At 46.7% G+C, this 13,170-nt stretch overlaps 1 protein-coding gene across 1 annotated transcript in view; it reads right to left on the reverse strand.

Moving 5' to 3' along the window:
* Nucleotides 1-1,579: 1,579 nt before the first annotated feature.
* The window catches only part of baiap2l2a (BAR/IMD domain containing adaptor protein 2 like 2a), a gene marked incomplete at both ends in the record, with an annotated part of 58,205 nt that continues 46,614 nt past the window's right edge, over nt 1,580-13,170 (reverse strand). The window contains 4 exons of the mRNA XM_084329162.1: nt 1,580-1,658; nt 2,265-2,305; nt 5,326-5,500; nt 6,550-6,627. Coding sequence (XP_084185288.1) covers nt 1,580-1,658; nt 2,265-2,305; nt 5,326-5,500; nt 6,550-6,627 — 373 coding nt within the window. The remainder of the gene's footprint in view (nt 1,659-2,264; nt 2,306-5,325; nt 5,501-6,549; nt 6,628-13,170) is intronic.

Genomic DNA, 13,170 nt, shown 5'->3' on the forward strand with positions numbered 1-13,170 from the left:
TACATTAGGCGTATAAACTGTACATTGGATTGGGTAGGTGGGGGTGGGACTGTACATTGGAGGTGGTTGGGGGGGGGGGGGGGGGGGGGGGTTGGGTAGGAGGGGTGGGTGGGGGACACTGTATAACTGTACAAACAACACTGTACATTGGATTATGGGACTGTACATTGGACTGTACATTGGAGGTGGTTGGGTGGGTGGGGGGGGGGGTGGGTAGGAGGGGTGGGTGGGGGACACTGTACAACTGTACAATGTGGGAACCTACAATTCACCTATCTCAAACCCTGCTCTCTTTTCTTGATCCTCCAATTACAGGGAAGTGATCCAGTCGTTTCCCTCGGACACACTTTGTTGGGAGGGGTTTGAGATAGGTCAATTGAGGCCTTTCACAGAATTCTTGTGTAGTTGTCTTTCTCTTCCAAAATGGATGCCTGTAACCATTGGTTATAAAATGGTACATTTCTGTGCAGTGGTAGAGCAGGTAAAACACTGGAAAAGCATGATATTACCTTTCCACTGTGACTTGTTTACAGGATCCAGTAATATGATACCACATTAGAACACATGTATTATAGTTGTTATATTTATCATATACAGTAACAACTCTTCTTCCAACATGGTGGACAAATTGGATTTCTAAACATTCTGTGAAAGGGCTCTCGCTAAATGTATGAACTGAAAAGACATTGAGCATCAAGGAATACAGGTTCATTGAGCATCATGTCACTGTGAAATCAGTGGTCATGACTGGAATGGTTTTCAATTATGGCTGAGAGAACCTGGGCTGAGGGAACATGGGCTGGGGGAACATGGGCTGAGAGAACATGGATTAAGAGAACATGGGGTAAGGGAACATGGGCTGAGAGAACATGGATTAAGAGAACATGGGGTAAGGGAACATGGGCTGAGAGAACATGGGCTGAGGGAACATGGGCTGAGGGAACATGGGCTGAGAGAACCTGGGATGAGAGAACATGGGCTGAGAGAACATGGGCTGAGAGAACATGGGCTGAGAGAACATGGGCTGAGAGAACATGGGCTGAGGGAACATGGGCTGAGAGAACACAGGTTGAGAGAATATAGGGCAGACCCCAATGAAAGAGATTGGAATGAAAGATGGGCCCCACCTTCTATCTTAGATCGATACTCTTACTGTAGGAACAGAAGACCCTGACGTGTCATCATCACATACAGTAGGCCTATGCATATTGCAGCTGTCGTCAGAGAAGCAGTTTGCATAGTATCCATGTTATGCTGTGCTGTACAATATCAACCAAGCACTACACTGTAAAAAAATGTGTCGTCTCAACATATATATTCTCAGGTAACCTTTGCACATTGGCTGATTTCACAGTTAGGAATAAGAATAGGAATGATGTAAACTTGCTATTTAATATTAACTCACTCCAATTTAGTTGATTCAAAGCCTAAAAACACATGTTGAGACGTCCCATGACTTATTTTACAGTGTAGGGCACTAAGGACACTGTCGAGGCACACAATTGCTAGTGAGCTCAGAAGTGGGGAAGCATTCAGAATGACACACAGCTCTCCTCGATCCCTCACTGTCCTAATGTCCTCACCGGTAGAGACGGGGCGCTGATCGGTCATTGGTGGAAGTGGGCTTCAGCTTAACCGTGGCAAAAGGGTTGGCACCCCTATATAACAGAGAGAGAGAGAGAGAGAGAGAGAGAGAGAGAGAGAGAGAGAGAGAGAGAGAGAGAGAGAGAGAGAGAGAGAGAGAGAGAGAGAGAGAGAGAGAGAGAGAGAGAGAGAGAGAGAGAGAGAGAGAGAGAGAGAGAGAGAGAGAGAGAGAGAGAGAGAGAGAGAGAGAGATTAACTGCTATCAGAAAATGGCCTGGCCTATGATACTTGCCTGGCTGAAGAAGATACAGTGTGAATAATGGTGAAACGGCGAAAGCACATGTGTAGCTTTTCCACTTGATGAGCACCATCGAGCAAATTGTTCATTTGAAATAAGAGAGAGAGAGCAGCTATCGCCGAGGTAACTACCATGACTGAAATGGTTCTCTGCGCCAGACCAGCACTTCAAACGTGAACGGGGGAAGCCGTAGCAACCCCCATTTATGGGTCTCTGTCTGATAGGAGGGTTTCGTCTGACGCCATGGTTCAAAATAGATGGAAATGTTCACTGCAAATAATGGTCTTGTTTTTTTAAACAATATTGTTTAAAATGTGTCATTTGCTCAGAACACAACAGTGGAATGAATGTTAAGTGTAACGGCAGAGTGTGGTGTTCTTACTTTGGGAAGAGTGATGGTGGACCTTCGTGCTTATTCCGTTTCTATAGAGGGGTTTGAGACATGGAGAGAGGGTTTGTTAGCACAGAGATGGATATGACAACATTTTCGTGCGACCCCAAAACCTATAACCAGATCATATGCAGGTTTATGAAACAAAATGTACACTTTTCCATAATTTTTTAACCTGAGTTTCCTGCCGGTTATAGCTAACCGCTATAGCTAGTAGTAAGCTGGAGCAATATAGTGCTATCATATGAAGCTAGAGACCTTGGGGCATGCCATGAGAGCTTACTTGGAAAGGGGTGACATTTTGCTCCAAGGTTAAGCAAAGTTTCGAGGTGAAGAATTGGCACCGCCGTTTCCACAGGGGAATGGCAATGAATGTAAATGTAAATGTAATGAATGCCAATGGACTCAGTCCAGCTCGCCCCCCTGCTCCCAACAATGGGTATGTGGGTCTCAGACGGTTAAGGTGGGTATCAGTCTACCTTACTTAATATATACTACATTTCGGGGACTTGAAACTGCCTACTCTTTGGGTTCTGACACAGTAAACTTTGTCTCATAGGCCTGCAAATTAGCTTGTAAAATGGTTCTGGGGTCTGGGAACATCTGGCCTACACCACTCAAATACCAGCCAACCTCAAATGATTCTTCAAATGAAGAACCTGTCACACAGGGTCGAGCAGACAGAGAACACCATGCCAAGCTTTCAAAACCATGCAGCAAAACTTCTACTCACACGTGCATGCACGCAGCACGCACACACACACACACACGCACGCACACACACACACACACACACACGCACGCACACACACACACACACGTGCACGCACGCACACGCACGCACGCACGCACGCACGCACGCACGCACACACACACACACGCACACACACACACACACACACACACACACACACACACACACACACACACACACACACACACACACACACACACACACTGCCTCACCCCCTACACTGTGTCAGCAGTTGGAGCTGCCCCCCTGCATCCACCAGAAGGAAGGGTGTGGCGTCATGGAGCAGAGCACCGTGCCACAGTGCCCCTGCTGGGTGGAGGTTAAAACACCCTACTGGTCATAATGGTGGTAAGGATCTAATATGGCCGTGATGAAGACATGTCAGTCCAAACGTTGGTAAATAAGTCCTATAGGGAGGTGTCTGACGTCACTTTAGTTTCCCGCGCGGTCCACCCGTATAGGGATTTATCATTAGGAAAATGTATTATCGGATATTGTAATAATTCTGCCTTGCAAAACTACTTCATTAAGTTAGGCTATGGAAAAAAGTGCGATATGTATTTAGTCTCAAACAGCAGCTTGGATCACACTCTCCCTGAGATAATCCTGACAAACGCCCACTACATACAGTAGGGCACATTTCTACATCTTCACAATATGTAAACAACATTGCATGGGCGGAGTTTATGGGGGTGGCCGGGGGTGAAATTGCCTTTTTTTTTTTTTTTTTTTTTTTTTTTTTTAATCAAGATTATTTTTATTTTAATAAAATTATAATAATTGTGAGAAACAAATCTGAATTCTATTATGTTTTGTTTTACAATACATTCATTTTATAGTAGTAATCATGTCACATTATAAGGCGAACCTTCTGTAGTGTGGCAGTGAAAGGGTTAACGGCAACGCGCGGCCAGCAGCAGCAGCAGCGCGATACAAAGCCACTTATTCTGAGATGATAATTAATGTATCTGGATAACCAATGCACGAATTTTGTCGAGGCAGGTAGCGTTATTTCGGGAAAATTGATATCTATAGCCTGGTATATTTTTCGTCCACGAAAAATGGAGGCTGTAATAATTATTATTGCTCGAGAGTCTCTATGAATAATAATAATTAGAGCCTAAGTCAGTTAAAAATGATCCCCCGTAGTGCTGTGTGTGTGAGTGTGTGTGTGTGCTGCTGTACTACCTAAATAAAATAAAAAATTAGGGGTTAGGGCATTGTAAAAACGCTAAAATAATAAAATAAAGGTCACAAAAAATCGCGCGTGCACGCTGAGCGTGCGCGCGGGTATAGTTCGCCAAGCAGTCGCACCCCCTGGCGTCAAGTTCAAACTCCGCCTATGCAACATTGTACCTATACAACTGTGAGGTAAAGTGTAAACAACTGAAACAAGATAACACATTTCTTTTTTTAAAGAACTCCAACAGCGCTGAACCAGCAGCCCCAGTCATTAGCCTACTTGGGGTAACACAATCTTTCAAATAAACTGGGCTCAAGCCCTGCTCTAGATAAGCTCTACATGTAACTGGCCAGTGGCCATAATTTGTCTAATACTAATGTATTTTTGTTTTCGATCGAATCGTTAAGGGACAACTGGGTGGGTTTTCTTGGTGTCATTTGTTACTTATTTTCTTCGTTTGCTTGCACAAACGTTGCGTGTATCTCCTGATGATTCTTCCTGAGGTCGGAGATTACATTTGAAGTATTGAAGGAAGACATCTTGGTTCCTCCTTGCATAACCTCCGCTTTACAGTCACTGCGCCCACCTCAGGAAGAATCATCCGGAGATACACGCAATGTTTGTGCAGCAAAACGATGAAAAGAAGCAACAGGCAACACCGAAAAAACCTACTCAGTTGTACCTTAACTTAAACGGCAAGTTTAATATCCGGAGACACATGGAAATAATTCCAAATCAAAGACATAGTGAGCGACTCCACTAACAGGCTTGTTGTTTTGCTGCAAGTGACGATGCAGTTTGATGTTGTCATCAAGCGTGTGCCGATAGACGTCTGCCCAAACATCTTCAGGGTCGGCTCAGAAATACGAAAGCCACAGCATTTATTGCGAGTTGTGGCAAATAAACATAAATATCTCAAAAACGATACATCACATTTCTCATATTGACATTTTGATTAAGAGGAGAAGTAGCTTGAAGAGTTTGATGTATAAAATGTGCATTTTGTGTAAAAGTTGTCATTAAAAAAGTTAAAACCGATACCGATCACTTCCGATATTAAATTTTAATGCTAATATCGGCCGATAATATCGGACATCTCTACTTGATAGCCTTACCTTGCTGTCTGAGTAAGTCTCCGCCCTCCTGTCAGAGGTGGGTGTGATTGGTTGCATCTCTGATTGCCTATTGGACGACAGAGATGGTGGGGGTGGCGGTGCGGGCAGGGCTGCACTGTAGCTACTGCCTCCTGATTGGTCCAATAGGTTGCTCAGGCTGTTGCTGCTTCGGAGACTGGTATAAGGCGGGACGAGAACGTGACACAAATATCAATGTTTGTAGTCTTTGTTTTGATATCTACTGTATCTGTTTTCAGTTGTGACAGTACTGTTTCACTTTTCCAATTCACGAAATGTTTGTACGGCACATTTGCCAATAAACAGCAAAAAGAAGAAATATGATTGTGTGAATACTGTGGGCTTTTGGAGTGGGTTACACTCTTGCTTATGTCATTACGTCACTAGTCGCAATGTCAATTACAGCAAGGATGATAACGGAGAATCACTGGTGATTGTATTTTCTTATTTTTGGCAGAATGACCTTTTTACAGTGCAAACTGTTGCTTGAGTAACGTTGCCTTTGTTTATATACTAGCTACAGTTTTCTAATCAACAACCATCATATTCTGTCAGCACAGGTATACTCACTCTTTTTGAGCTGCATGAGGGCAGCATCAATGCAGAGAACTAAACCAGTCATCCAGTTCCTCACAGCCATGGGTCACCCAGATAGCTTAACTAGTTCACGAAATTCTTTCAGGGCTGGGTTTGTAGTTGACCCAGTTTCCAGTCTGTTTATTCCATAAACCATTGGGAATGGTCTGGGAATAATTCTAGCTTTGTGTAGAAAGTTATACCTTGCAGTCCTCACTCTTTCTTTTTCATATTGTAGAGATATGAATAGTTTTCTTCATATTGTACACAGAGAACATTTTCCCGGAGGTCAAAAAGTGTAAAATGAATAACAACTTAATGGAACGTAATCCATTTTAATAATTCACATGTGTTCTTCCTGTGCCCCAGAACAGTTCAGTTTGTATTTGTGGAACACCACTCCTAAAATCAGAGAGAGAGAGAGAACCCTCCAGAACCGTCCAATCGTAGATGTAACTGGGATGTAAATGATGGGGTTCCTCCATAGTCAAAGAATGCAGCTCTGACGTCATGAGGCCACAACATGTGGCCAAATCAGGGTTTAATTCTGGTTCAAACCTTCTCGCAACGCTAGAACATGAACCTCATTCTGGGTGTAAGAGCACGCTGTCTCTTCAGAGAACCGTTTACCTGTAGCTACGCAGTTTGTTAGACGGTGGTGGAGTGTCGTCCATGGTTTCCACATAAGCAGCTGGGAACCAGCCGGAACTGAAGGAGACAGAGACAGACGTGTTTAGTGGATATAAGTATATAGAGGAGGACAGTTGTAAAGATGATCTGTTTCCACAGCAAAACGTAAACATACTCATTTGGACCGAGTTGAAAGTAGTATGACAAGTATAACATAGAAGGATAAGATAGAACATCTAGAATAATAAACACACTGTAAGTAACCAACACAAGCAGATATAGACAGACAGACACACACACACAACAAGTCGCGTGCGAGTGCTCTCACCACTATCTATCTATGATTATAGTTAGAGTTAAGGTTTGTTTTAATATTCGCTTAATGGCTATTTAAAACATAAAGTTAGGATTAAGGTTAGGGTTTGATCCCCAGCAGGGGAACTTTAAATGTTTCTGACAACGTTAAATGTTTTTGAATATGTACTTAGTTGTAAATACAAATACAATATTGGAAACAATATGTAAATATATTACTTATGGCTATAACATAAGATAAGATAAGATATTCCTTTATTGATCCCCTTGGTAAAATTCTGTAACATTATGTACCTTTTAACATAACGTTCATTATGGACCTTTTCTCCTGTGGTCTATTAGTACTTAAAACCTGTTAAGCCTTAAGGTCCCCCTATAGGGGACTTTTCTTTTCTTTATCATAAATCGATCAATAGAGACCGTATTAGATCCCCAATTATCATATCATGGGGTATCATTGGAAAGCCACACTCATTGGCTACAACCCTGTGCAATGATTTTCGAGATCGCCAAATGATTTACGGAGCTATAGCCCCGGGAGTCAGGGGTGGTAATGTGTACTTTTGCGTACTTTGGGGCACGCCTCACATATCGGCATGTAACTCGAGAACCGCTGAACGGATTTTGTCACCTGAATCGACAGGCAACATATAGGGCTTTAATTCTATAATCTATATATTGTATTAAAAGAAATGCACACCGAGCCACTAGAGGTCGGCAAAGAATCGTCCACATGTGGGCCCTTGGATGTTAAGAGGTCAATGTTTTTAAATATTTTTTTTGTAGCCAAGAGTAAAGACCATAACCCTATCAAAAACAGTAGTCAAAGTGTATATTTTCATTTTTACCGATGTTTTATACGATTTATCGGAAATACAAATTTATCGGAAAATGCTAATTATCGTAAAAACTAAGCAAGAAATTACTAAATCCAGATTCAACCCTGCCATTGGAAAGAGGAGCATTTCCCCTATCCATAGATGTATGATTTGGCCATAATAAGGTCAAGGTCAAGTTCAAGGTCAAATATGAATTTATAATTAAAGTCGATTATCATTAATTACTGTATCTACAAATCCTTCTGTTTAATCATCTTCCCGCGGTTCATTTGCTTAGATTTTTTGTACACATGATCTCAATAAGGTGGTGAATGAGCTCGGTGAGCATTTTCTCCTACCCGTATCAATTTTTGATCAAAGATGCAAAAATCATAATTCTCCTTTTCTTCATTACAATTTACTCAGCCTAGTAACAGACGCAATATTTCTGACACTGGAAATACATACCCCCAGGTCCCTAGATGTTCCTAGATACCATGCAAATTGACCTTGCAGAAGTGGAGCAATCTTCCATTTACTTAGGCATGTACCTTTAGGCGAAAACGGTCTACAGATTATGTACATATCCTAAGCAAGATCGGGCTGCACGAACAACAAACAAATCGATATGAAGTCACACACAACACTCCCGGACCACACAGACAAACTCCAAACTGAAGTCTTAGGGCGCGTTCACACCTACCCTGTTCGGTCCACTTTAAGTGGACCATGGTCCCTTTAGATCGATAGTCCGTTTGGTTTGTACAGGTATGAACGCAAACCGAACTATAATGAGGACCAAACAACCGAACCATGGTCCTCTTGAAAAGTTGGGACTCGGTTCGTTTCAAAGTGGACCATGGTTCGTTTGCTGTTGGTGTGAACGCAATCGAACTTTATATAGTATCTGTTACAAAGGGTCAGATTAAACCGAATATATGTATTTATTGATTGATATATATTGCATAATATTTGTATATCGTTTGATATCCCTTGTGTATTCTTTGTACATATACACGGAATATCCCTTTAACCTAGTAGCCTACAGACCATAATATTTCGTTCTCTTATTGGATAGCGTTCCACCAGCGCCAGTGTCTTACCCCCAGAGTCGAGTTCAAAGCTACCGTCAGGACATGTCTGTACATGCCCGGTTCTGCCCAGGACTACGAGACAGAGGTGGGGCTGGTACTAGTTTGTTCGCCCAACATATAAATATGGCGCAGGTGAATACAGAAGTAGTTCAGTCCGCAGTCCGTTCAGTTCAGTCTTAGTAACAAGTGAAGCCTCACCCACTATGCAACGTGCGGTGAAGTAGGGCTCGTATTGCCCCAAGATAGAGTCTTGTTTATCCTAATACGTTTGTTCAACGTATCGTTCGCTCCTTACTAGTAAAAGCCTTCATCACGAGTCAAAGACCAAGTGAAGTGAGCAATTGTGTGTCTAAATAGAGCACTTATAGCCGCGTGCGAATAGGATAGTAAAGTATTAGAGCCTAGTTGAGTAACGTCAAGTTCAACTTAGTTAATGTGAACCACCGCGCACCGGAGGATATAGACCGGTGAATGCAGACCCCCTTTCCGGCTGGAGGATTATTATTATTGCTTTGGACCATGCTGTTGGAGCGGATAAGAATCGTGGATCTACCGTGAGGACCATCATTCGAGCCCGTCTCTATTGGAGAGGCTGACCGGCTTCCACCTGTGCTGCGCGCATACTGGGATTACAGTCGCTGCCCTTCGTCTGCCGAGCAGGGAGTAATATACCGCCTCCAGGAGCCTATTGAGTTCCCGCTGACCCAGACTTTGCATTAGAGCATTGCCTCCCCCTGCTGGCTTACAACCGGTAGGAACCCCCCTACCAGTATCCCCTAGATATAATTCCTAATATTCAAGTTGTATTATTATCTCATGCGTAATATGAGAATGGACATTCATTATTGATTTGCCTACGCACATTCCTTTGCCTTACAAGTGCATTCAATTAAAGTATATTATGTATTCTTGCTGCTAATAAATACTTAATTACCACTTTGTGTGGAACCGATTCATTGTGGGAAGTGTTCTCATCATATACTCGTGTACGGTATGGCCAGTATAATGTACATAAGACGGTAGTGGTTTAATGATACCATACTTGATTAATACAGTCAGGGAATTGTACCCCTCAGTTACAATTGGTCCTTCGAGCCGGAGGGTAACTAGTGTAATATTAATATAGTGGTATTAATATTGACATGGCCTATGATGAACACTCCACAAAACGGTTCTCCTAAAGTAGATCGCCCGCAGCGTAGACGGCAGACACCTCAGTACTTAGAGGATTACGTTGCCAATATACTACCTAGCTTTCTACAGACGGTAAACGCGGAAAAAGGAGATAGTAAAATTATGTCCGACCCTATCGACCAGGCTACCCCGCCAATAGAGGCCCTAGTGGGTTCTAACGTAACTGACCAAGCTCACGGTAGGGACCAGGAGGGACCCGACATGACTTTACCCCCCGCCAAGACCGAAGAAGTAGTCCCCGGAGAGCTCCAGGATAAAGACAGCTCTCCAGGGATGGAACTCTACCCGCTACAAGAAGAGGAGAGCACCCCGGAGATGGATCTCCAGGACTCGCCACAGGAGAACAGATCTCCAACGAGTACTGCCAGGAGCGGATCACCTCAACCAGCGTCTTCCCCCAGCGAGGCGGACAAGATGCTGGCACAGGCATTCCTCGCCAGCCTGGCAGCCTCCACCGAACGCGATCGACTTCAAGCGCAACAGACGCGCGAGCGCGAACATTCTGCAACCGAGCGAGAGCGCTTCCAGGCGCAACAAAGGAGTGAAGACGACCGCATAAGACTGGAGACCAGACGCCTTCAGACGGAAGAGAACATTGAAAGAAGCCGCGCCGATGCACAGCACGCCGCCGCCAATGCACAGCGCGACGTCGCAAATGCACAGCTCCACGCCGCCCATGCCAGCGCCAATGCCCAGCGCGACGCCGCCAACGCACAGCGCGACGCCGCCCAGGCCAGCGCCAATGCACAGCGCGACGCCGCCAATGCCCACCGCGAAGCAGCGCGCGACGCAGCCCATGCCCAGCGCGAGGCAGAGCGCGACCGGCTGCAGGCGCAGTTGATGGACAAATTGGTTGCCATGGCGACACCTCCTCTCTCCGCACGGAGCTCCCGGAGATCGTCACGACAAGAGTCTAGGACACATTCCCCTACCCGACCAAGCGACCCGGGACCCCGCCAACAGGAGGATCCTGTCCACGTCTCTGAACCCCCTCCCCGGCCGGTCCATACGAGACCCAGCAACCGGGAAGAACCGGACCGCGCCGAGAGACTGAACAGAAGACTCCAGGTCCTAGCAGAGGAAGAGGAGGAGGAAGAGGAGGAATGTCAAGCCGACCAGCAGCAACGTACTCTGGACCAGGAGGCCCAGTACAGCCCCGACCAGCAGCAACGTACTCTGGACCAGGAGGTCCAGTACAGCCCAGACGTCAGCCCCGAGGCCCTGCGCTACAAACCCCTGACTCAACTCACGGGTGAGTTTGACGCACCGCCAGCCCCGAGGAACAGCACCTGGGTACCCGGCCCTTGGTACCCACCAAGTACCAGCCCAAGACAACACGTAAGAGGAGACTCGCCTAGGAGGCCTCTCCCCCAACGCTCACCGATGTGCCAGTCATCCATGGCATCGTACCTTGGCACACCGACGTTCCCGGACTTCACACACGAGAACAGAGCACGTACACAGAGCTACGAATGTGCCTAGAGACTATGCTGTCTGACGTACCAGATGAACCGTACAAGTATGCTATCCTACTCAAGCACCTGAAGGTGCCCAGAGCGCACAATATAGCGCTGGCATATTCCAGCTCTACTACCCCATACACCGCGGCTCTAGTAGCCCTCGACCAACGTTATGGACGCATATGGGACTACGTGATACAGGAGATAAGAGACATTGACCGTCTCCCCCCAGCCAGAGACAACAGAGCATTAGATGACCTCGCTATCAAGGTACAGTCCCTGGTAGGGATGCTGGGGTCCCAAAAGGAAAAAGGGATCTATGAACTGTACGCTAACTCTAATGTAGAGAGGATACTAGAGAAGCTCCCTCCCGCCCGACAAGAGCGCTTCAGGCGGCAGAGAGACCACCGCGACCCCAACAGCCCAGAGGCATCCCTCCTAGACCTATCTGAGTTCCTCGCCAGGGAGGTCAGTAGCCTACGACTCGACACGTTCGTATGGAGTGGACCAAGCCCAAGACTCGGACCTCGGGGATCAACGGATAACCGCCGGTTGGTGACCGTTATGCACCAAGCCGAATCAGTACCGCAGCACAACAACCACCACACCCCCTCGACGAAAGAGGACCAGTGGAAGATTGAGTGCCAGTACTGTGAGGGAGAACATCGGCTGTACCAATGCGACACTTTCGGGAAGCTGACCACGGACGAGGTGAGTCAGTGGATCAAGGACCACCGCCGCTGCTTCCGCTGCGCGCGCAGCCACCTAGCAGCTGAGTGCCGCTTGAAGAAGAAGTGCAGCAGGTGCGGTGGCACCCACTTGGAGGTCCTGCATGACATCAACAGGCGTCAGCCAGGACAACAGAGTGGGCCCGTCGTGGTAATGTACCATGCCGAGGCGGTGGCACCAGCACCAAAGTTCCACCAGACCGCTCCCTGGTGTCCCGACTGCTACAGCAGACACTGGGAGTCACGGTGCGACTCGCACCATATAGATTCTGTGTCACCACAGACAGGTGACAACCCCCCCGAGCGGGACCCCCCGAGTGCTCCTCAAAGTGGTCAGAGTGCTCCTGAGCTACGAGGACAAGGTCCTGGACACTTACGCCGTCCTGGACGATGGGTCTGAAAAGACTCTCCTCCTCGCTTCCGCAGCAGCCCAGTTGGGCCTGCGGGGTGTCAAAGATACCATGACCATACGCACCATCAGAAGGGACCAGAAGACCATAAAAGGTGAAAGGGTCTCCTTCAAGATAGCAGCGGTGGACCAGCCCGAGAAGCAGTATAGTATAACCAACGTCTTCACCAGCCACGACATAGGCCTGTCTCAGTACACCTACCCCATCCCACAGCTGATGGCTAAATATGTGCACCTACGTCAACTACCTATACCGCTTATCGACGGCGCCACACCGACCCTGCTCATCGGCTACGACCACGCGGACCTCATTCTCCCAATTGAGGCGGCCCACATCGGACCCAAAGGATGCCCAGTCGCGGTTCAGACCCGACTGGGATGGACGCTCCAGGGCCCCCTCTACGGACTTGACAGTCAACCCACGTCTACACGCTGCCTACACACAAAGGCGAGCGACACCGGCCACTCCCTCGTACAGCAGAGGCTATTGACATTAAGCGAGAGGCCCGTGAGAGAACCGTGGGCACCAGAGGGAGTTCGGAACTCCACCCCCCTCAGCTGCGCTTCAGACGTAGCTGACCTCGAACCCAGCACCCCAAGCGA

This window comes from Notolepis coatsorum, assembly GCF_963971535.1.
Source record: "Notolepis coatsorum genome assembly, chromosome: 14".
Taxonomy (NCBI): domain Eukaryota; kingdom Metazoa; phylum Chordata; class Actinopteri; order Aulopiformes; family Paralepididae; genus Notolepis; species Notolepis coatsorum.